The sequence below is a fragment of the Lissotriton vulgaris genome, chromosome 1_1, assembly GCF_964263255.1.
Source record: "Lissotriton vulgaris chromosome 1_1, aLisVul1.2, whole genome shotgun sequence".
NCBI classification, from domain to species: Eukaryota; Metazoa; Chordata; class Amphibia; order Caudata; family Salamandridae; genus Lissotriton; species Lissotriton vulgaris.
In genome coordinates this window covers 2047223610-2047245852 of record NC_141685.1, presented here as the reverse complement: position 1 = coordinate 2047245852, position 22243 = coordinate 2047223610, and the positions used below count along the sequence as shown (strand labels likewise).

The following is a 22243-nucleotide window of genomic DNA, read 5'->3' as shown; positions in this document are numbered from 1 at the left end:
CAAGTGGGATGCCACCCAGATTGCGAGTCCTCCCGATGGACGACCCCTCCCTCCCCATTTTTCCGGTATCGCAAATATCTCAAACCCCGAAAAGTGTGCTTCTCCCTTGCCCAGGTCCGCTCTTTGCCCGGTCTTAGCCCGGCGACCGCCCGCGCGCGTCCCGCGATGCGCGTCTATGGGCGTAGTTCTATAGCTGCTGGCCTTGGGGGCGCAGCCAGCCGGGAAGAGTCTCCAGGTGCGGCGTGTCAGCAGCCGCTTCGAATCCTCGGACTCGCAGTCCCGATGCTGCGCCGGTGAGGATGTCCCCGCCTTTCTGGACCCCACAGCCTTCTTCCACAAATGGGGGACAACACAGGAATGTTCTGCCTCCTTGCTACTCCTTGCAACTACGAGCGGCTCCCGCGGAGCGGGGGCTTGCTTGTCGCGGTTTAAGCCGCTCAGGGCGGGGAGGCGCGGCCAGCCGGGAAGAGTCTCCAGGTGCGGCGTGTCAGCAGCCACTTCGAATCCTGGGACTCGCAGTCCTGGTGCTGCGCCGGTGAGGATGTCTCCGCCTTTCTGGACCCCACAGCCTTCTTTCACAAATGGGGGAAAACACAGGAATGTTCTGCCTCCTTGCTACTCCTTGCAACTACTCGTGGCACCCGCGGAGCGGGTGCCCCGAGTCGCGGTTTAAGCCGCTCAGGGCGGGGAGGCGCGGCCAGCCGGGAAGAGTCTCCAGGTGCGGCGTGTCAGCAGCCGCTTCGAATCCTGGGATTCGCAGTCCTGGTGCTGCGCCGGTGAGGATGTCTCCACCTTTCTGGACCCCACAGCCTCCTTCCACAAATGGGGGACAACACAGGAATGTTCTGCCTCCTTGCTACTCCTTGCAACTACGAGCGGCTCCCGCGGAGCGGGGGCCGCAAGTCGCGGTTTAAGCCGCTCAGGGCGGGGAGGCACGGCCAGCCGGGAAGAGACTCCAGGTGCGGCGTGTCAGCAGCCGCTTCGAATCCTGGGACTCGCAGTCCTGGTGCTGCGCCGGTGAGGATGTCTCCGCCTTTCTGGACCCCACAGCCTTCTTTCACAAATGGGGGACAACACAGGAATGTTCTGCCTCCTTGCTACTCCTTGCAACTACTCGCGCCACCCGCGGAGCGGGTTCCCCGAGTCGCGGTTTAAGCCGCTCAGGGCGGGGAGGCGCGGCCAGCCGGGAAGAGTCTCCAGGTGCGGCGTGTCAGCAGCCGCTTCGAATCCTGGGACTCGCAGTCCCGGTGCTGCGCCGGTGAGGATGTCTCCGCCTTTCTGGACCCCACAGCCTCCTTCCACAAATGGCGGACAACACAGGAATGTTCTGCCTCCTTGCTACTCCTTGCAACTACGAGCGGCTCCCGCGGTTTAAGCCGCTCAGGGCGGGGAGGCGCGGCCAGCCGGGAAGAGTCTCCAGGTGCGGCGTGTCAGCAGCCGCTTCGAATCCTGGGACTCGCAGTCCCGGTGCTGCGCCGGTGAGGATGTCTCTGCCTTTCTGGACCCCACAGCCTCCTTCCACAAATGGGGGACAACACAGGAATGTTCTGCCTCCTTGCTACTCCTTGCAACTACGAGCGGCCCCCGCGGAGCAGGGGCCGCGAGTCGGGGTTTAAGCCGCTCAGGGCGGGGAGGCGCGGCCAGCCGGAAAGAGTCTCCAGGTGCGGCGTGTCAGCAGCTGCTTCGAATCCTGGGACTCGCAGTCCCGGTGCTGCGCCGGTGAGGATGTCTCCGCCTTTCTGGACCCCACAGCCTCCTTCCACAAATGGGGGACAACACAGGAATGTTCTGCCTCCTTGCTACTCCTTGCAACTACGAGCGGCAAGCTACCAACCCTTTATCTATGTCATCTCCCGCATTTTAACTGGGCACGACACCATAGCTTTTGGGATATGGAATCTGGATTCATGTGTTGACACTGCAGGTATGTTGTTGCTAGACCCCACTTGGAGGGCTCTAATATCCAGCTCTCTGAGGCTTAGCTCATGGGCCATATTCCTTTTCTTCATTGCTAGCCTCTTCTTCTCAAGAGCCTACTAATTCTCAAGCTTAGCAAGGGCAAGGGACTTCTACTTGTCCTTCTCCATCTTGGCAAGCTCTAACCTTAGTTTCTTCTCCTCCCTCCTGTCTGCCAGATCATCTGAAGACAGGCTCCTTGAAGACACACTGCTGCCTGCTCTAGAGTGGATTGCCAGTCCTGGGAGGAAATTGTTACCTCCCCCGTCTGTAGACTGCATGTCATGACACTCTGTCAGGAGAGTCATTTGGCCGAGATATCTGGACGGCGGAACCCCTGCTATACGGAGACAGCATTTTTGAATTAAGACTAGCCAGCACCCACCTGGGTCAGTTACCGCCGATGGAGGACGGCACATAGACTTTGACCCCATGAAGAAGAATCTTCATTAAAACCAAGAGACCTGCGCATTAGAACCCCAGTCTAGGAACTACCTGGTTACATTGAAGCTTATGAAAATCTATATACCTCTGGAAAACAACGGGACGCACATTAAAAGACAGTCCTATCTACCTTAACCAGAAACGCTGGCTAGAAGGATGTTCTGCCCTACCCAAAACCTGCCTGAGAATTGTGAGCCCTGAAAGAAGAAAACATTAAGTTGAAGCGCTGATAATCAAAAGGCTTGGATCGATTTGAAGGTTCACCCACTATAAATTATCCCTGATTTCCTTCAGATATCCTTTACCTGGATGAATAAGACACATATACAGATTGTGTCTTCCTTCCTGTCCCCCCTCCCAGTATACTGCCCTTTGCCCTGACGAAGGTGTGGCCCCATTGGCCTTCCACCGAAACGCGCGTCGGCTTATGTCCCCAGGAAAATGACTATTGTCCCTTTTACATCAGGACCTGTAGTCAGAACCACCCCCCTGGATTAAAACATCCCGACCTGTACAATACGTGAAACCATCTTTGTGCTGTATTCGCCAGGACTAGATGAATGGATGTAGCATGAGTGGTGAATGAGATCAAATAGATTAGGTTTGTTGGTGATTGAAGTGAGTGAACCTGAATGTATGTTGTGTGGCCGTTACTGGGTAGGATAGAATTTTTCTTATTTATTGCTTGCTTATTCATGTCTATTTTACTGAGGATCTATTTTGTACATATGAGACTTTAAAAGAAACTTTATATTTATATCACTGTTATTCTTTATATGAAAAAAATTATAATAAAAAAAGAAATATATTTTCAAATATGAATTGTTTCGCTTATCCTTGATTTGACCATGTGATTGTTATGTGTTATGTCAACCCCTAGGTTAATCACCCCTTTACCTATATCTGTTGGACCCCTTTGTTAGGGCCTTTATATCCTAAGGCAGGGTTTTCGTTCTTTCTATTTGCACTCTGTCAGGGACTGCTCTGTTTCTCCCTCAGACACAGATCCCTCCTCATCCACTTCTCCTTCTGGGTGGGCCTCTGCAAATAATCTCAAGGTTTTTGAAACTCTGCCTTCTTGGCACTTCCATTGTGGAACACACCTTTCTCCTGACAGAACCCCTTGAGCTGAGCCACTTTGTATGTTTCCAGGTTGGCCAGCTTGAATTTCATCTTGTCAGGTAGGACCACAGAGTTGAAGTTGAAGTTAAAATATTTATTGAGCGCACGACTACCAGGCGGTTCCTAGGCGCTATGGATGCAGACCCAGGAGGACAAAGGGTGGATGCTTAGGACGGAAAAGCTTGTGAGAAGAGTAGAGTCTTCAAAACTTTACGAAAGTCAGGATAGGAGAGCGTGGATCTAATAGTGCAGGGAAGGGTGTTCCAGAAGGTGGGTGCAAGGACGCAAAACTTCACGCCCCCAGATTTTTTCTTCCTGAAACGGGGTACAGTCAGAAGGAACTGGGTAGCGGAACGCAGCTCCCTACTGGGAGCATAAATTTTGATTGCCGAATTAATGAAGGCTGGAGCAGTTTCAGCGCGGGCCTGGAAGGTCGTGCGACCTATCATGAAAAGGGCGCGCTCCCGAATAGGGAGCCAGTTCAGGGATTTAAGTAAAGGAGTGACATGCTGGATTTTCGGGAGGCCATAAATGAGACGAGCAGCCTGGTTTTGGACCATTTGAAGGCGCCGAAGATCATAGGCAGGGACCCCATTGTACAAGATGTTGCCGTAGTCGAGGCGTGATAAGACCATGGCCAATAGGATCAACTTAAGAGCAGGAAAAAGAAAAGAGCTGCGATATCTTACGAATAGTGCGAAGAACTAAAAAGCAGGATGGCACCACTGAGCTGATCTGGGAATGAAGAGTGGGGTGGTTGTTAAGATTGATCCCTAGTGTCTTGACTGAGGAGGCAGGTGAGGGAGTGGTACCCAAGGAAGAAGGCCAAAACAATGGGGTCCAGGGACTGGAGCTGCCACCTGTGAGTAGTAATTCAGTTTTATCTGGATTTAACTTAAGGTGGTTGCAGTTCATCCAGTCCCTGATAAAAATCATAACCAATTGGAAATTGTGAATGGACTCAGGGGAGGAAGAAAGGTTGAAGATGAGCTGGAGGTCATCGGCATAATTGAAGACCGTGACCTCCATCTGCTGTAAACCAAAAATTAGAGGAAAAATGTATAAATTAAAAAGGAGAGGAGAAAGGGAAGAGCCCTAGGAACGCCACATTGAACCTTACATGGGGGTGCGGAAAAGTCAGCCAGATGGACGGCCTGCGTGCGGCCACTCAGAAAAGAGGTAAGCAAAGCCAGAGCATGTCCCCTAATGCCGGCCGCCTCGACACGGGAAAGAAGGATGGAATGATCAACCGTGTCAAAGGTGCCGTAGCCAAAAGAAGTGAGACTTGGGCAAAAGGACTTTGGAAAAATTAAAAGATGTCAGAACAGGGACAATTGAAAAAGGCTCACACTGGTCTCAGTAGAGAATTGTAGTGCACAATGAGTTACTATTTGGTATTGCACACACACAATTCCTATCCTCACCAGTGATCACCAGTGTTAGAAATGGGATTCCTGGTTGACTGAGGTATGCACCCAGGTCAGGCAGGAACCACCACTCTAGGTAGGGTAAGTAAGAGACACAATAAGATAACCTCTGCTCAGCCTCTGGTAACCTGGCACAGAGCAGTCAGACTTATCTAAAGAGGCAATGTGTAAAGTTTTTGCGCACCACACACACAGAGTAACACAATGAATACACCATTAAAAGATTCCATATCCAGATCATATTTTTATAAATAGAACAAGACCAAAATGACAAAAATACAATAATTAGAACCAGAGTTATGAATTTTTTAAGAATACACCAAAAACAGTACTTAAAAGTCAGTAGCACAAAAGGTTACTTTGAGTCTTGCAAGACTGGCATAAATCCATAGTTAAGGTTGACTGCAAAGGAGCACGGGTCAGACACATTACCAAAGAGGTCCTGCTGAAGTTTTACCTTCTCAAACTGAGCCAAGAGCACCTTTCGCGAGGAGACGATCTCAGGGAGCAAGTAGAGTGTCATTAGCGATGATCATGCGGGTGTGAAGAGTCTGAAGGGCATTTCGATGAAAGAAGGGGCCTCACGGTCATGGGCGGGATGCTTGCTGTGCAAAGAGACAATATTACGCCAGCTCACTCTGATCCTTCAAGTGAGCGGACAGTTCCAGTGCGAACAGACCAGTTTGCGGTCATGTAAAACCCAAAAACTTGATTTCAAGGGCCCATAAAGCACTTTTAAAGACCCAGGACTGCAGGGGTGCCGAATGGGGGTCCGGAGCAAGTTGAAGATGGGCCCAGGAGCAATAGGTGATGAAGACAGTGGCAGAACGCACTTCTGAGGCCCAGCGCTTGAAGGAGGCACCTCAGGCAAGGGCATAACTCGCAGAAAGCAGAGTCCAGCAGAACCAGCATAATTGTAGGAAGTCTTTTGTGTCCCTGAGACTTCAGAAAACAGGAGGCAAGCCTTTGGAGATTACTTGGAGTGAAGGCAGGCTCCAGCTCTCCCTCCAGCAAAGTCAGGGAGCAGCAGGCAGCAGGGCAACAAGCAGAAAAGCAGTTCTTCCAGAAAAGTAGTCCAATTGAGTCCTTTAGGCAGCAGAGCAGTCTTCTGACAGAGGCTCAGTTCAAAATCCAGAAGTGTCTTATTCTACGGGGTCAGAAATCCAGTACTTATACCCAAAAGTGCCTTTGATGTAGGGGACTACTTCAAAGGAACCCTCTGAAGTGCACAAGAATCCCTTTCAATCAAGACCTGCCTGCCAGGCTAACCCTGGAGGGTGGGGGGGTACATAAGTGCTTTGTGCGAGCACAGGACATAGCCTATTCAGACATAAGTGTGAGCCACCTCTCCGATTTACTGGCCAGGAAGGCTATCCGAATACAGATTAATGCAGAGGAGTCTTCTGTCACAACCAGCCCTTCCTGTATTTGTGGCTATCTAGAGGGAATGCACAAATTGCAGCTGTCACCCAGCCCAGGCATGTACTGTAGAGAGCAGTAAGTAAAACATGTTTAATCCAACTTTACCAGTTAGAAGGATTTATCATTGCCATTCTAAACATATCAAACATGAAAATGCTTCTCCTTTCTAATCAGGAATTACAGGTTAAAAGTACATTAACAAATTCCCATTGCTAGCCTATGAGAGGGGTATGCCTCACAGTAGTGAAAAACTAAATAGGCTGTTTGTCACTACCAGGACATGCAAAACATACAGGTACACGTCCTACGATATACTTACATGGCACCCTGATCTTAGGGTTAAATGGGGACGACCTTAAGGGTGACTTATATGTTAGAAAAGAAAAGTTTAAGTCTTGGCAAGTAGTTTTAATTGCAAAGTCGTAGTGGCAGTAAACTACACACACAGGCACTGCAGTGGCAGGCCTGCGACAGATTTGTAAGTCTACTTCTGTGGGTGGCACTTTGACTTCTGCAGGTCCACTAATAGCATTTTATGTACAGACCCTGGGTATATGGTATACCACTTTACAAGATACTTACCAGTAACATTTACCAATCATGTGTACACCAATGTCATCCTGTTTAGGGGAGAAGCACATGCACATGCACCAGTTAGCAGTGGTAAAGTGCTCAGAGTCCTAAGGATAACAAAAATAATCAGCAAAAATTGGATGCAAAAGGCAAGAAAATTGTGGGGAAGACCACTCTAAGGATGACAGATCTAATACAGTAATTTATAAATTTGGTGGCAGATCCTACAGAAATGAAATCAGGCTCTACGTCTGAATGTTAAAGTTTCGACCGGAGTGAGATGGCACATCAGCATCAGCAGTGAAGCATCCGTGACAGCTATCAAATGCAGCTAAATTCCACTTGGAGCATTTTGGTGCCCAAAACTATCCGACTGCCATACCTTTGCAGTAAGCCGGAAATCACCTCAAAATCACAGTCTATTATGAAGTGATAATTTAGATTGATGCTTTATGTTTTGTAGGTGATTATTGCCTTAAAACCAGTGTCAGCCTGTAATTTTACCAAGGGGGCGGGCATATACGAACAAATATACCTCACTCACACCCATTTATTCACACATGCACACACACCCATTCACAACACTCACTAATTATGGCTTGACTTCCTTCATAACAAAATCATCTCTCATTTCTACAGCCTATTTCTCTTCTGCATTCTTTTGATTGCGGGTTTAAGAAACTCTAAATGTGTTAGATCACTTTTGCACATTTTACATCGTGCTTTTTCTGAAGACCTTCGCACGTTTTAGTTTATCACACGGTTAGTAAATATTTATAAATATTAGTTCACACTGGATGAGCAGATTTGATCGAGCAAGAATATTTTCAAATAATCATGCTCCATCACTAACAAGTACGCATTCATTCATACATATACGAACACTTGCACCAAACAAAAAAAAACACATAAAAATTACCTCAACAGCAGCTCTACTACATGGAAGCCTCGGAGGTCCCATGAGGATTGAGACTGATGACGTTCCTCATTGGAAAGGCAGCAGTCCCAATCTTGTCACAGAGTGGGAAGGGGTCAGTGAGACTGCTGACCACACCCACTCTGAAATGAAGTGTTACTGAATGACACTCAGCCCTTGGCACTCCAGGGGTTAAAACTGAAGTGCCCAAGCCAAGGCAATCAGTGACATGATCCTTTTTCACTGGAGGGAGAGCCTCAAAACACTTTTGCCAGGCTAGCGCATGTCTAGCTCCTGGCTTCCTGACCTGAACCAGAAGAGTGTCTATCAGGCTGACCTTTGTTCAGCCTGACAGACACTCTTCTTGCCTGGATAAAAGTACAGGGCGTGACCCCTCAGTCCGTTCGTACAGGTCGCTGCTGCTTGAAACTTTCAAAAAGTCATGAAATTGGTTCCCCTGATTTGATTATGATAATTTTGTTGTCTTTTTTTCATTCTTTTTATTTTTCTAATTTTAACAAGGTTTATTCAGTTAATTCTTGACTTAAAAATGTTGTTGGCTCTGCGTGATCTTAACACATTTGTCTAGAAAATTGCTTCCTGCTTGTGCTACAGCTGTCAGTGCTTGAGCAGAGAATCTCCAAGGACTATGGCCTAGATGTATCAAGCCTTTTGCGATTCCTTAAGGCCGAAATTCTGCGAATTTCGGCCTTAAGGAATCGCAAACGGACATTTTGCATTTTTTGAGATGTATGTAAAATTAGCAAAATAAGGAATCGCAAAAAATTGCGATTCCTTATTTTGCTTAAGCATTTAAGGAATCGCAAATTTGCGATTCCTTAAATGCCATGTATGAAGCTTTTTTTTCTTGCGAATTCAGGTTAAGGAATCGCAAATTAACACGAACTTGAGGTTCGTGTTAATTTGCGAATTCCTTTACAAAAGCAAAATGTGCCAATTTTGAGTGTGGCATGTGACACACATACATGCCCACAGGGCATGTATGTGCGCCATATGCACACACATGTAAGTTTGAGGGGTGCAGCAGGGTGTCCATGAGACACCCCTGCACCCTTGCAATAATTCTCAAATTGCGATTAGCAAATAGCGAAATCGCAATTTGAGAATTTTTTCAAAATCAATCCTATGGGCCTCCTGGCCCATAGGAATGAATGGAAAATTATTCCTAATTTGCGAATTCGCAACGTGCGAATTCGCAAATTAGGAATCATAAGGAATCGCAAAAAAAAAGCGATTTTCTACATACATCCCATTTTGCTAATTCTTAATAGCGATTCGGTAAAAATCGCTATTAAGAATTCGCAAATGAGAACGATGATACATCTAGGCCTATGTTTTTGCCGAACCAGATTGCGTTTATGAATTTGGTAGGTGTGCCCCTCTCCCAAATTAACTTAATATTCGGCACAGAGTTTATACCACCCATACACCAAGGTAAATGTTCAGGCCCTTCAGTCATTGCTTGCTGTATGCAACATTCTTACGTTTATCGCTCCACATTTTCGCCATTAGATGATTGTAACTGGCACTGAAGATATATGCGGCTCTACTGTGCATTTGTTTATGAAAAGTATATGTGTCTGCATAAGGAGAGGCATCATATTTTTCCCATTGCTCTATCAGAACCATAAAGCCTTTACATATAGCCAAACGTAGGAGCTCATCAAACTACTGAAAAGGTTTTGCATTATTATCTAATGTGGCTTACTCCCTGGATAGAGAGGACCTGGAGTTGCAAGGTTGGAGCCTTATAGTGAGGGCATGGCACCAGAGCTTGCCATACTGCCACCTCATGGTGGTTTTTTTTGTCTATGCTGCCAACTCATACTTTTTGTTGGGTAACTTAGTCCACTAAAACTGTCATTCCTGCAACCTCAAAGCTTTTGTTGTCTTAGTGAGGCACCCTGCAAGGCATAGAAATACCAATAGATCAGTATCCAAAGATCACTGTGCTATAGTGTGACAAGCTGCATCTAAATGATGAGGACCAACAATACCAAATCTGATCAGTGGTTGTATGTAATCCTTTTCAGAGGGATTGTGGCCGAGTAGTGTGGGATTGACTGTTCCTTTGGGAGCAATGCCTCACCTAATTTGAATAGGATGTGTCTTCTTGTGTAATGGCAAGGATGAGCTAAAATAACAGTGATATGTAAGGCAACAAAAGCATTTACCAGCACTTCTAATTAAGTCAATCACTTTCTCAATTTGTTGCTTTCTTAATGTGCCATTCTTCATGTTGAGGATGAGAAACATACTTTACCTCGCAGTCTCAACAACGACCGGCCTTTACAAGGCAGCCACTACCCCAACTGCAACGTTATACCGTGTTACTTTCGCCCGCAAGTCATTACAACGATTTTCTGTAGGGACGCATTGTTGGAATAATGTATAATATTAAGTCCAACACCTACCCTACTGTTGCATAGACTGAAGTTGGAATAGTAATTGAGTCCATCATCCCTTAAAGCAAGTCGTTGTAACAAATTGCATGGTAAAGTAATGTGTGGTAACATCGCAGTTGGGGTGGTGACTGGGTTGTAAAGGCATGCGGGGTAAGTGCATGCAGGGTTCCATAATACAACCATTAAGAATGTGCCCAGACATTGATCCCTTGTTGGCAGAGCCATAAAGAATCATTGTGCATCTCACTGAGATGCACAGCAGGACTGTATCCAGTAAGTATGTACTTTTATTAATATTCAGAGGGCAATGGCTTAGCTCTTCACCAAAAACTGTTCCTAGTAGGACCGGTGCTGATTTGTATATGATTGGTCATATTCTGTGATGACACAGATGATCTACATAATATTGGTAAGAAATGTGCACAGTTTAATTTCTAGTGGTTCAGATTAATTAAAGCAGTGGCTTCCTTCTATTTTTTCCTTTCCAATATTACTACATTCACCTCAACCGACTATAAGAATACTTTTCTTATGCCTACTTATTAGGGCAACATTATAGTAATGAGAAGATAAACTGATACAAGCAACGTAACAAAGGAGAATGAAGGATAATCTAAACATAGAATCTACTGCACAGAACAGCAATGAGTAAGTCCACAGAAATAAAGAACAAATGCATGCTAAAAAGAATTTGACACTAGAATTTCATGACATCACAAAGTTGTATTAACCCCTGTCAACCACTGATCAAAAATAAAATGTGTATGTGATAATGTAGTCCAGTATCAACACTGTGGTGTAGCATTCCAATAATGTTCCTTGTGTTCCAAATGCATTTCCATGGATGCTCCATTTTTATCACAGTTCTCGGGACCTTAATTCCTTGGGGCTGCCTTTACCTATAATTATTGTTCCTTTTAGGGAGTGTTAGAAGGGGCGATCCCAGAGGCCAGGTTATGTCTACCCGACTCCTCCGTGACCCGCCTCTCCCACCAGAATGCCGAGCCTTATGAGAGATCTCCACCGGGGAAGACCTCAAGTAGCGAATCGTACACACGAGGACCACACCACACTTATGAACAGACACCACACCGTGGGTCTCGTTATCAACTTCTTTATAATCACGTAAAAAGTAGTATCTCTCTTATATACAATGATCGAGGGATCGCAGAAAGTCTCAAGTCTTTAGGGAGGGGGTAGCGGGACAGTCTTAGTCTCATAGGCCAGTACGTAGCGTACCCTGCGCAAAGTTCTCAATCCTCGAGCCGGGGGGATACGGAAGATGGTAGCCGCACTGGTGATCCTACTCATTTGAGGATGATTCAACTCGTGTTGGTAGCGTCGATAGTCCGGCCGGACTAGAATGCTCCTCGAGCCGCGACGACGTCAGCAGGGCTCGCTCTGGAGGAAGTTCTGGGGGAGCTGCGACCAAGTCAGCAGGGCTCAGAAGGTTCGGTAGAGATCTTCAAGATTCAAGCTCGAGCCGCGACGAGGTCAGCAGGGCTCCGATGTTTCAGTTCCAAGAACGAGCCACGTCAGCGTCAGCAGGGCTCAAAGAGTTACGAGGTTCAGTTCAGCCGCGGTCAGATCAGCAGGGCTTTCTTGTCCAAGATACAACTGCCCGCTAGTTCAAGGGCGGGCCTTGATATAGTCCAGTGGCCCTTTGATGTCCGGACCCTCACAGGTGGAGGTCCGAGGCTCTGGGGGCGGCCCATGGGTGAGGTCCGGCGGTTGGTCCTTTGATCCCTTTGAGGATGCGTCCGGGAATTCCCAGACGCCCAGCAGGTCTGGAGCCAGCATCGGGGAGGCCAGAGGTGCAATCAAAACTGGCCCCCAGGGGAAGACCAGAGGTGTGACCGAAACCAGTCTCTCAGGGGAGGCCGAAGGTGCCATCGAAACTCCTTGTCTTCTCTCACTAGGGTAGCCCTCACCCTCCCAACAGGGGCTGGCGCGTCTGGAGCCTACGCTGCGCTGGGGCTGGGGTCATGCTAGGCCCACAGAGTCAGGGATCTTGGGAAGGGAAAATGGCTGCCGGTGGGCCTATAGGGCCTTGCGGGTTTGGGGCGCGCGGGCTGGGAAGGTGGCCGGGGACAGGCCGATGCGGGCCGTGGGTGTTTGGTCGGACATGGGCAGGGCAGCTAGGGGTTTCTGGGTATGGAGCTGGGCTAACGGGGAACTGAGTAGCGGGGGGAACTACGCCACGAGGCCAGGTCCAACAGGGAGACTCAGGTGTGCTCGGATAATGGGAATAACATTACTTGGTTATCTCCCATGTATTCTCAATGTCTTCTTGGCCCTGTTCCCTAAGCTAAGGCTAGTGACAGTAGACTACTGATCTCTCCATATTGTATTAAGGCCATTGTCTTGGGCTAGATGGGCCCCCTCTCTGAATATTCATATTCATTTTTTAATTAAATATAATGGTTAGGACTCTTGCATGCAGCCATCACCAGCATAATCCTTAATGAACAATAGTCAGTCTGCATTATGACACTTATGAACCAATTTTTTGTGGACAAGATTGTCAAGATTAAAACCAGCATCTCTGCCCAAGCCTCACCTGTCCCCCCTCAGTCCAGTGCTTCCTGTCACTCCAACACTCACACTTTAACCCAGATCCCCCTTATCTCAAAAGGTCAAATTTCTTTCACTTCTGCATAAAGTCTCTTCTGGTTCCCCTGGCGATTGCTGCCCCCCCTCGGCCCTCCGGGAAGCTTTCACTTCCTGTCCTGAACCCCCCCTAGCCCTTTTAAACAACTCTCTGACTACTGGGGAGGTTCCTGGTTTCTTTAAACAGGCCGAGGTGGTTGCCATTTTGAAAAAACCTTCGGCAGACCCTTCCATCATGAGCAACTATCGCCCAATTTCCCTCCTCCCCTTCCTCAGTAAAGTTCTGGAGTCGCATGTTACTCAAACCCTCAGCACCTTTGTGGAAGACTCGTGCATCTTGGACCCCCAGCAGGCTGGGTTTAGACCTGCGCACTCCACAGAAGCAGTCATCCTCTCTGTGATGGAGGAATTGCGCAGGGGGGCTGACGCTAACACCTGTCAGGCCCTGGTCCTCCTGGACTTGTCAGCCGCCTTTGACACGGTCGACCATGATATCTTGGTCGACCGTGTCAGAGAGGCTGGCATCCAGGGTACCGCCTTGGACTGGGTTCGGTCTTTCTTGACTCAACGCCATCAAGCCGTCAGGCTGTCCCAGTTCTCCGCTACCCAGGTCGAGCTGACCTGCGGTGTCCCACAGGGCTCTTCCTTATCCCCCCTCCTTTTTAATTTGTATCTGGCCACGTTAATACGTTCCCTCCGCAGGTTTAATGTCACCGCGTTCAATTACGCGGATGACATCCAACTGGTTTTTACTATCGATTCCTCTGATGAATCTATCACCACCTTCCAAAATACGCTCTGCTTCATCAGTAATTGGATGAGCTCAAACCACCTGAAGCTCAACCCCGACAAGACCGAGCTGGTTCTTGTCGGGGGACCCTCCAATCCCTGGCACCCCTCTTTCTGGCCTGCAAGCCTAGGCACTCCTCCCTGCCCTGTCAATTCAGCCAAAAGCCTGGGAGTCGTCATTAGTAGTGACCTCTCTATGACGCCCCAGATAAGCGCAGTAGTATCCTCAAGCCACTTCCAACTCAGGAAAATACGTGAAATCTCCCGCCTACTTACTACCGAGGCCCTTACTTTGGCCCTGCTTGCGTTAGTCATGTCTAGGCTTGACTACGCAAATGCACTGTATGTAGGCATTCCTGCTTACCAACTCAGGAGACTCCAGTTGATCCAAAATCAGGCCGCTCGCTTGATTTATCACCAACCCAGAGATCAACATGTTCGCCCCCTTTTAAAAAGTCTCCATTGGCTCCCGGTATTTGCCCGCTGTAAATTCAAGCTTGATACAGAAAAGGGGGTGGTGATGAACAGAGTGTCTGAATTAAGCAGACCACTCTTACCCAGCCCAAAGATCAGGGCTTGATCCATCACCGTTTTTTAGCTCACTGCACCATCCCAGCTCAGAACTTGGCTATATGCAAATTAGTCTGACCCTGGCCCAGTGCATCATGGGAACAGGGCAGACCAAACTACCAAGCCAATTCTTATACTGGGAAGGAAACAAGCTACCGGGGACCGGTTTCTGGCATTTCAGCCGTTTTCGGCCCGGCTTGCTTGAATCCTGATGGTGCAATGAGCTAGGGACTCACATCTGAGTATACCCTTCCACGCTTATGGTGGACAAAAATGATACAGAAAAGGGAGTGGTGATGAACAGAGTGTCTGAATTCAAGCTTGGCTGCATTATCTCCAAATCTCTTGCAGGTCACAGTCCCCTTTTTATTTCCTCCCTTCTTCACCCGTATGTTCCTCCTCGCACTCTTCGGTCATCTCAGATGGCCTTGTTATCAGTTCCCAGATTCAGGAGGAAGAAACATGGTGGCCTCAGGTTTTCATTCTTAGCCCCTTCCTTCTGGAATTCCCTACCCCTTCCTCTTAGGCTGTCTTCTCCTTACTCCAGGTTCAGATCCTCTCTTAAAACCTTCCTCTTCACTGAGTCTTACAATTAGTTGCTATCTCACGTTCCTCTTTCCTGCTCCCTCAGCAAAGCGCCAAGAAACCTAATGGTGTTAGTCGCGCTTAATAAATTTATTTAACATAACATAACAATGGCTTATAACCTTAAGCATGGTTAAGTTAGCTTTACCCACAAGTGTTGTTATAATGCAAGGATGTATTTGCAAGATGAAGGATTGCTGCTATCAAGAGAAGACATCCCTATGCTTTGTTTTTCGTCTTGTTGCTTTGTTTAGGCTGTCTGGAGTGAATCTACCTACCTTCATGCAAGAGAATCCCTAGAAGATTCAAAACGAGCTCCTGCAGGGAGGCTGTGGCAACTGGTATCCCAGATTCCTTTGTGGTGAGTCCAACTAGACATGAGCCTGCCTGGTTGCCCCACTGAAATTATAATGAATAGGTATTGGCTCTCCACTAGCTGCTCTCATTTGGGAGCATAAGTAGGAGCAACATTGCTGCTCACTGAAGATTCCAAGAACTTGGGTTGGAGAGAACTCTTTTTTACAGACTCAACCAGCTTGATGGGGAAAACGCCAAGGCTCTGTTGAAGCTCTGTTTGCCTTCTCTGTTGCTGCTCATCCCAAGCATAGAGCCCCCGACCAGCCACGAGAAGCCCTATACCAAGGGTGCTCAAAGGAGACCACGGACTACTGTACCCCAGCCGCGGCCCGTGGAGGGAGTTCCGTGGGGCAGAATGGCGGGGTGGGGGGTGCTAAGCACGCCCTGCATCTCATTTTGAGATGCAGGGCACGCTACGAAATTAGTTTTATTTATTAAATTGTTTACTGACCTCACATTATCCATATTCCGGTGTTTAGCAACACCACCCTGCCCCTCCTCCACCCCACCTTTCTGCCCCATGGAACTCCATCCACGGGCCGCGGCTGCTGCAGCCCTCACCATGAGACCGAAGGAAGCTGCCATAAAACCAGCCTGGATGAACAGCAATGTTAGTGACATTTACTGAACTTCTCAGACTCGGCACTAGTGACAGAGAAGAGCTGCCAGAGAAATTGATTTGGGAAAAAACTCAAGGCCATTTTGATTTTGGAGGCACTGACCATGAAATAACTCGCTCACATCAGCTCATGTTTGTTGTAAAACTCCCCCCTAGAAGCGCGAAGAGACCTGATGGTGAACCGGCGCTATATAAAAATGGCTTAACATAACATAACATAACATACGTAGTTGAGATGATGGTGATTCGGTCTGAGAAGCACACCCCTCTTTGGGTTAAGTTTCATTATCTTTTGCCATTTCTCTGTTGCTCCTTGTTACTAGAGTGGTCTAGACCCTGGGTGACTTAATAGTTCATTCAGTTTAGGGACATTTATTGTCCACTCAGAACTGCAGAGGCTCTGAGGCAGTACCCTAATGTGTGCCCATTCGGCACCCACAAGTTCTGTGTCCTACCACCTCATACGTATCCTTCATATGTGTGTGAACTCCGAGACTCTAGCCCTTCGACTTGTAGGTACCCATGAACAGTTGCTGTTAATTTGCTTTTTTGATTCTGTAATCTAATATCCACAAGCACGTTGCTTTGTGTACACCTTAAAGAAACTTAAATAGATAAGCAATATCCATAATGCTGATCCACACTGACTGCTTCTGGGAAGGTTTTCAAGCAGTAGCTGTTTGTGACAACCGGATGCTGTGTGCGTATTTGCATTGTACTTCATTCATTTCTTGCAGGTGGTACTATGCATTTTCTGAGGTTCACAAAGAATAGAGTACATGTACGTTTGTATATATTAGAACTATAATATAGTACTTTTAGCCTAGTCTTACAGCTGTATTGTGTTTTGTAACAGCTCTTATTGTGTCCAATGACCCATCCGATAATGGAAGTAGTGGCTCATTGTACCACCACTGTAGACTGGGAACTATGGGGTCAATTAGAATGGCGGACGGACAAAGTCCGTCCGCCATCCTGTCGGGGGACGGGACCGTCCGCCACAGGGGCGGAGGTCCCGTGCCTCGAATTAGGATGCCCCCGCCACAGTGGCGGGTGCATCCCACATTTTTAACATTGCAGCGATCGGCGCTGAAAGCACAGCCCGCCGCAATGCTAAAAATGCATGTTGTGCGTTTCAAAGCACAACATGACAGGCAGCGTGCGGTGCCTGCCATGCTGTATTTTGAAACGCAGGGGGGTACCATAGGTACCCCCCATGTGCACCCCCCACCACCCCTTTCACCATGGGGGCCCGCAACGGGCCCCCAAAGCAAAGACTGTATGCCTTTTCGTGGTGGCATTGCCGCCACGGAAAGGCATTGCCCACAGCACATCATAATATGGCTGGCGATGTCTATTAGACACCGCCACCATATTAGACCTTTTCCGCCGCGGTCGCAAGGCGACCGCGGCTGAAAAGCAGCGGACGGTCTTCCTGTCCACCGCGGTCCCCCCCACCATTGTAATATGGCGGGGTAAATAGGTGGCGGACGGGCACGGATGGCGGACGGATCGCCACCGCCTGCATGGCGGTGGCGATCCGTCCGCCATCCTAATCAGCCCCAATGTTTGGAATTTGATAGTATTATGTTGTTGTGTGCTTCCAATGTTGATTGGAAATGTTAAGCCTGTAACTAAATTTAATATACAAGTTAGTATTAAAGGTGTTGCCCAGCGCCTTGAAACCCTTATGGCTGAGTAGTCGTGCTTTACAAGTCACCTGATTGATTGATTGATATACAAAACAAAATGCTTGGCAGAATGATTAACACTTTATTGTTGCTTCTCTTGAGTTAAGACTTGGACTCCTCACCTATAGTAGCCCAGTAAGTCATGAATGCTAAAGTGACCACATACTTTCTGTTTAAGACTAAGAGCATCATTTAAACATTGACAGTTAGCCTGCCCGGAAGCTAGATTGGTGGAAGCATAAACTATAGACTTCTCAGTGGCAAACTGCCCACACAATTGAAAGACCCTACCTGTGTGGTGGAGATTTCTGTGACAAAAGAGCATCTGCATGTGTGACTGATGCACTTATTTTCACAACTGAATGTCGAGTGGGCTGCATGTTAATGTGGCCTGCTTGACGTGTTTTTTTAGTTCTCAGAAACAAACCTTAGAAGCTGAATATTTATTTCTGGAAAGTAAAAGAGAAATGTCACCAGTACACAGTGCTTTAGGGACATTTCTTTGTTTACCTACCCGGATTGACCATGTTTTGCATTGCAGAAGTGGGCAGGGAAATCAGTGGGGGATGTCCAACTTTAAATAAGTTTGTGATATCCACCACTTTGACTACATGACCCTATGGTGGTCAGGCTGCCAGGTCGAGGGTTTTCGACAACTGAGCTGGTTGAGGCCGCACCACTGGAAACCTGGCACTCACTGCATCTCTAAATGTGGTAAGGGAAATGCAGTTTTGGAGGAATGAGCAGTCTGCTAATTACAGTTGGAGTTCCCACGTTCCTAAATGCTAAGTGATCCCTATGTACCTTGCGTGCTGATTGCTTGTGACTCTGATGTTTATCTTCTATTTGTGGACAAGTAGCACTGCCCAATAGCCCCAATAATGACCAACACTCAGGACCTGGACTGACTGTGCCTTTTAAAGATACAATATGTGCATGCATCAGTAGAGAAGAGATGCATCCCTATTTTAGTGGTGATATTGTTATTTGAGATGTGTGAAATTAGCATAATTTGCTTTCACATAATTCCATGAAATTTTGGCAAAGTTACATGAAATTATGAGTACTATGCGAAAGGCAGCTCCATCATTCAGCATTAACCTTTAGTGTGAAATGCGTCCTTGCATCAGTTTTTGATGTGAGAATGCACATGCCCTAAAAAAGTGCAATAAACCAAAAGCACCACGAAAAAACACTACTAACATTCTATTGTTCCTTTGCGTTCCCTATACCTTTTCACCACAAATGGAGCAGAGTTACTCAGAATGGCAGAATTTCTGGAATGTCACGTAAGGGAAACATCCTTTACCCCGCAGCCTCAACGAACTTTACAATGTTGTAACTACCCTAACTGCGACTTTACCAAAAGTTACTTTAACCTGCAAGTCATTACAACAACTTGCTGTAATGGGTGCCGTGTTGGACTGGTGTTGGATTTTTAAGTGCAACACCTACCCTACTGTTGCTTAGACTGTAGTTGGAATGGTAATTTATACCGTTCCAAAGTCCATTGCCCATAAAGCAAGTCTTTGTGACGTTGTGTGTGGTAAAGCAATGCGTGGTAATGTCGGTCAGAGTAGTGACTGCATTGTGAAGGAATGTGTGGTAAATGCATGCAGGGTTTCGTCATACAACCTTCAGGTATCAATCGTAACAAGAAAGTCCTGAAATGACATGAATTACACTGGCGTAATTTGAATTTTGCCAAGGCCTAATTGCTATTCCTTTTCATGCTAACATTTGCTGGATTAAATTATTTCGCAATACTATACCTAATTGGTGCTAAAATTATTTTCTTAAGGAGGTTGTGGTGGAGATTTTTCGCAGCTGTGAGCCCCATCCACTCCACAGTCAGAGACGTCACAAGGCAAAGGAAGATGCCAGAGCCGCATAGTATGGTGAAGCCAGCAACATAATATGTTCGGTCTGATTGAGCATCCTGTGGGGAATGAAATACACTTTCACAATGTAGCATCTTGCAGAATGCTTATGTTTATTTCATGCATATTTCTATAAAAAGATCTATGAGCTAAACTACAGTAACAAAACTGGATACCACAAAATGGAGAAATTAACACCACACATTACCAATTACAACCCTTCATGTAGTTCAGATTCATTTAGATTTGAAATCAGTTTAAAAAAAGCTATTCCTGGTTCATGAGAACACAGATTACACAATTGTCATTAGAATATACATGATCATGGATATTCTTTCGATTACTTGATTTACTCAGTGAAAAACGAACAAATATTTTCTAAATGAAAGGATGTTTAAAAGTGTTTCGAATTTATTCCCTTCCCAAAAATATTATTGCCAATCGAAGTTGAAAATTCTGTGTCATCCCTTTCGAGATCTTATCGTACATGCAAAAGAGGAACAACTGAGGCTGACGTGTCCCAGCTTCAGAGATTGGCCACTACATGGCAGGATGTAAGAATGGGCTCAAAGAGAACCCGGTTCTCATCTAGGTGAAGGACATATCCAAGCTCCACATGGGCAAACTGCAGGAACCGGTCGGTAGGTTACACAATCAGGAAGGAAATACATATGGAAAGTATAGGGAGTTTATTTCTCAAACTTTTTTGTTAGATCTGCAAAGACACATGCATAATAGTACATACCACAGTGTGTCAGATTATCCACTGTTGTAGATTTATGGTTAGCTGCAGTGGAGAGCACATTACAGGGAGTGGCCTTTAGAAATGCAAAAGCCACCATGAAAAAACATAGAAATGTACTTCTATGAAAGGCAATAACTTTCCAAAATGGGAAAGAGAAGGGAAATGTACAGATATCATGAGTGTGTACTGAATAGAGTTTCTCCAAAGAGAGTTGTTTTATAGATTAATAACATGTTTGTGCATATCGACATTACCATATCATTTGGTAATGCAGATTTTCTAGTAAGTGGAAAATCAATGAGATCACGCTGTGCAAAGTTGGAATATTCTTGGAAAATCTATGGTTGTTGCACATCTGTGAGTCTATGCCTGGAGTTCTGTGTGAATGAGAACATACTTATATCTATACTTTGTTTAAGAGTACACCGTAAGATGTGCATTTCCAACTTTTTCTTGATATCATTAGTGAACCATATTCCATGATGTGCATTGCCATTTCAAGAGCGAGGATACAGATGAATATATGACTTTACAACGCATATATGTACAATGCATGCCTTTACAACGCAGTTTTTACATCGTAACATACTTTACAACGCACTCCATTACATCACATGACAGTACATCGCATTTTTAGAAACTACCTTTAGAACGCATTCCATTACATCGCATTAGACCTTTACAAAGCATACCATTACAACGCATACCAGTACATTGCATTCCAGGTAAGTATTGGATAGTATAAGGGTAAAAATTACTATTCTAACTCCAGGGGTTGCAACAGTAGGGTAAGTGTTGGATAGTGTAGGGGTAAAAATTACTATTCTAACTCCAGGGGGTGCAACAGTAGGGTAAGTGTTGGATAGTGTAGGGGTAAAAATTACTATTCTAACTCCAGGGGGTGCAACAGTAGGGTAAGCGTTGGATAGTGTAGGGGTAAAAATTACTATTCTAACTCCAGGGGGTTCAACAGTAGGGTAAGTGTTGGATAGTGTAGGGGTAAAAATTACTATTCTAACTCCAGGGGGTGCAACAGTAGGGTAAGTGTTGGATAGTGTAGGGGTAAAAATTACTATTCTAACTCCAGGGGGTGCAACAGTAGGGTAAGCGTTGGATAGTGTAGGGGTAAAAATTACTATTCTAACTCCAGGGGGTTCAACAGTAGGGTAGGTGTTGGATAGTGTAGGGGTAAAAAATTATTATTCTAACTCCAGGGGGTGCACCAGTAGGGTAGGTTTTAGATAGTGTAGGGGTACTATGCGTTGTAATGGTATATTGTAATTGTATGCGTTGTAATGCCTGCGATGTAGTGACATGCAATCGAGTGTCATGCGATGTAGTGTCATGCGTTGTAATGCCTGCGTTGTAGTGAAATGCGTTGTAAAGGATGTTGCGATGTAATGACCGTGTTGTAAGTGTAGTGCGATGTAATGGTTGCGCTGTAAAGGATGTTTCCCGACACAGATAGATGACAGAATTTCAAATGGGAGATACATAGAGCTAGACGGGAAAGAAATACAAAAGAAACTGAGAGAGAGAGAGAGAGAAACAGGAAGAGAGACAAAATTAGCGAGAAGGATTGTGAAAAAGAGGAAAATAAAAAGTGATGAATGAGAGGAAGAACGGTAAACTGAATGGCATTCTACCAGAATACTCTGGCATATATATCGTCTGACAATTTTTTTTTGTCCAAATTATACCTTTTTTTTTAAATCATCCTGTCGGAGTTAAATGTTCAAATTTTACCAGCAGAATATTTAACTCAGCAGAGAAATATTTTCATAGCCATGTTTAGGCCAGAATAGTTACATCCTGCAATCTTGTGTTATAGCTATTTTGGCATACAATTAGTTAGAGAGAGGAGGAGAAAAAACAAAGTACGATGAAAGAGTGTGAGAGAAGGGAAGCTAAGTGAAGGCTGGGATTAAGAGACAAATAGCAAGAGGAAGGGAGAGAGAGTACAAAGGGGTTAGCGTTGAGAGAAAGAGTATATGAGTGACAGAAAGGGCAGAAAGAAAGCGAAAATTACAAGGGTGGCAGAGACATACATTGAGAGAGGAACACAATGAGAAAAAGGTCTATGTAGAGAGCAAGAGAATGAGAAAGGGAGA

The 22243-nt window shown here is 46.2% G+C and overlaps 1 protein-coding gene across 4 annotated transcripts in view; it reads right to left on the bottom strand.

Annotated features, from left to right (window-relative positions):
- Positions 1–22243, bottom strand: part of ABCC9 (ATP binding cassette subfamily C member 9) — a 915119-nt gene that overhangs the window by 442424 nt on the left and 450452 nt on the right. For all 4 annotated transcript variants that reach the window (XM_086920457.1, XM_086920444.1, XM_086920437.1 and 1 more), the window contains one exon: positions 19280–19446. In XM_086920457.1, coding sequence (XP_086776583.1) covers positions 19280–19446 — 167 coding nt within the window. The remainder of the gene's footprint in view (positions 1–19279; positions 19447–22243) is intronic.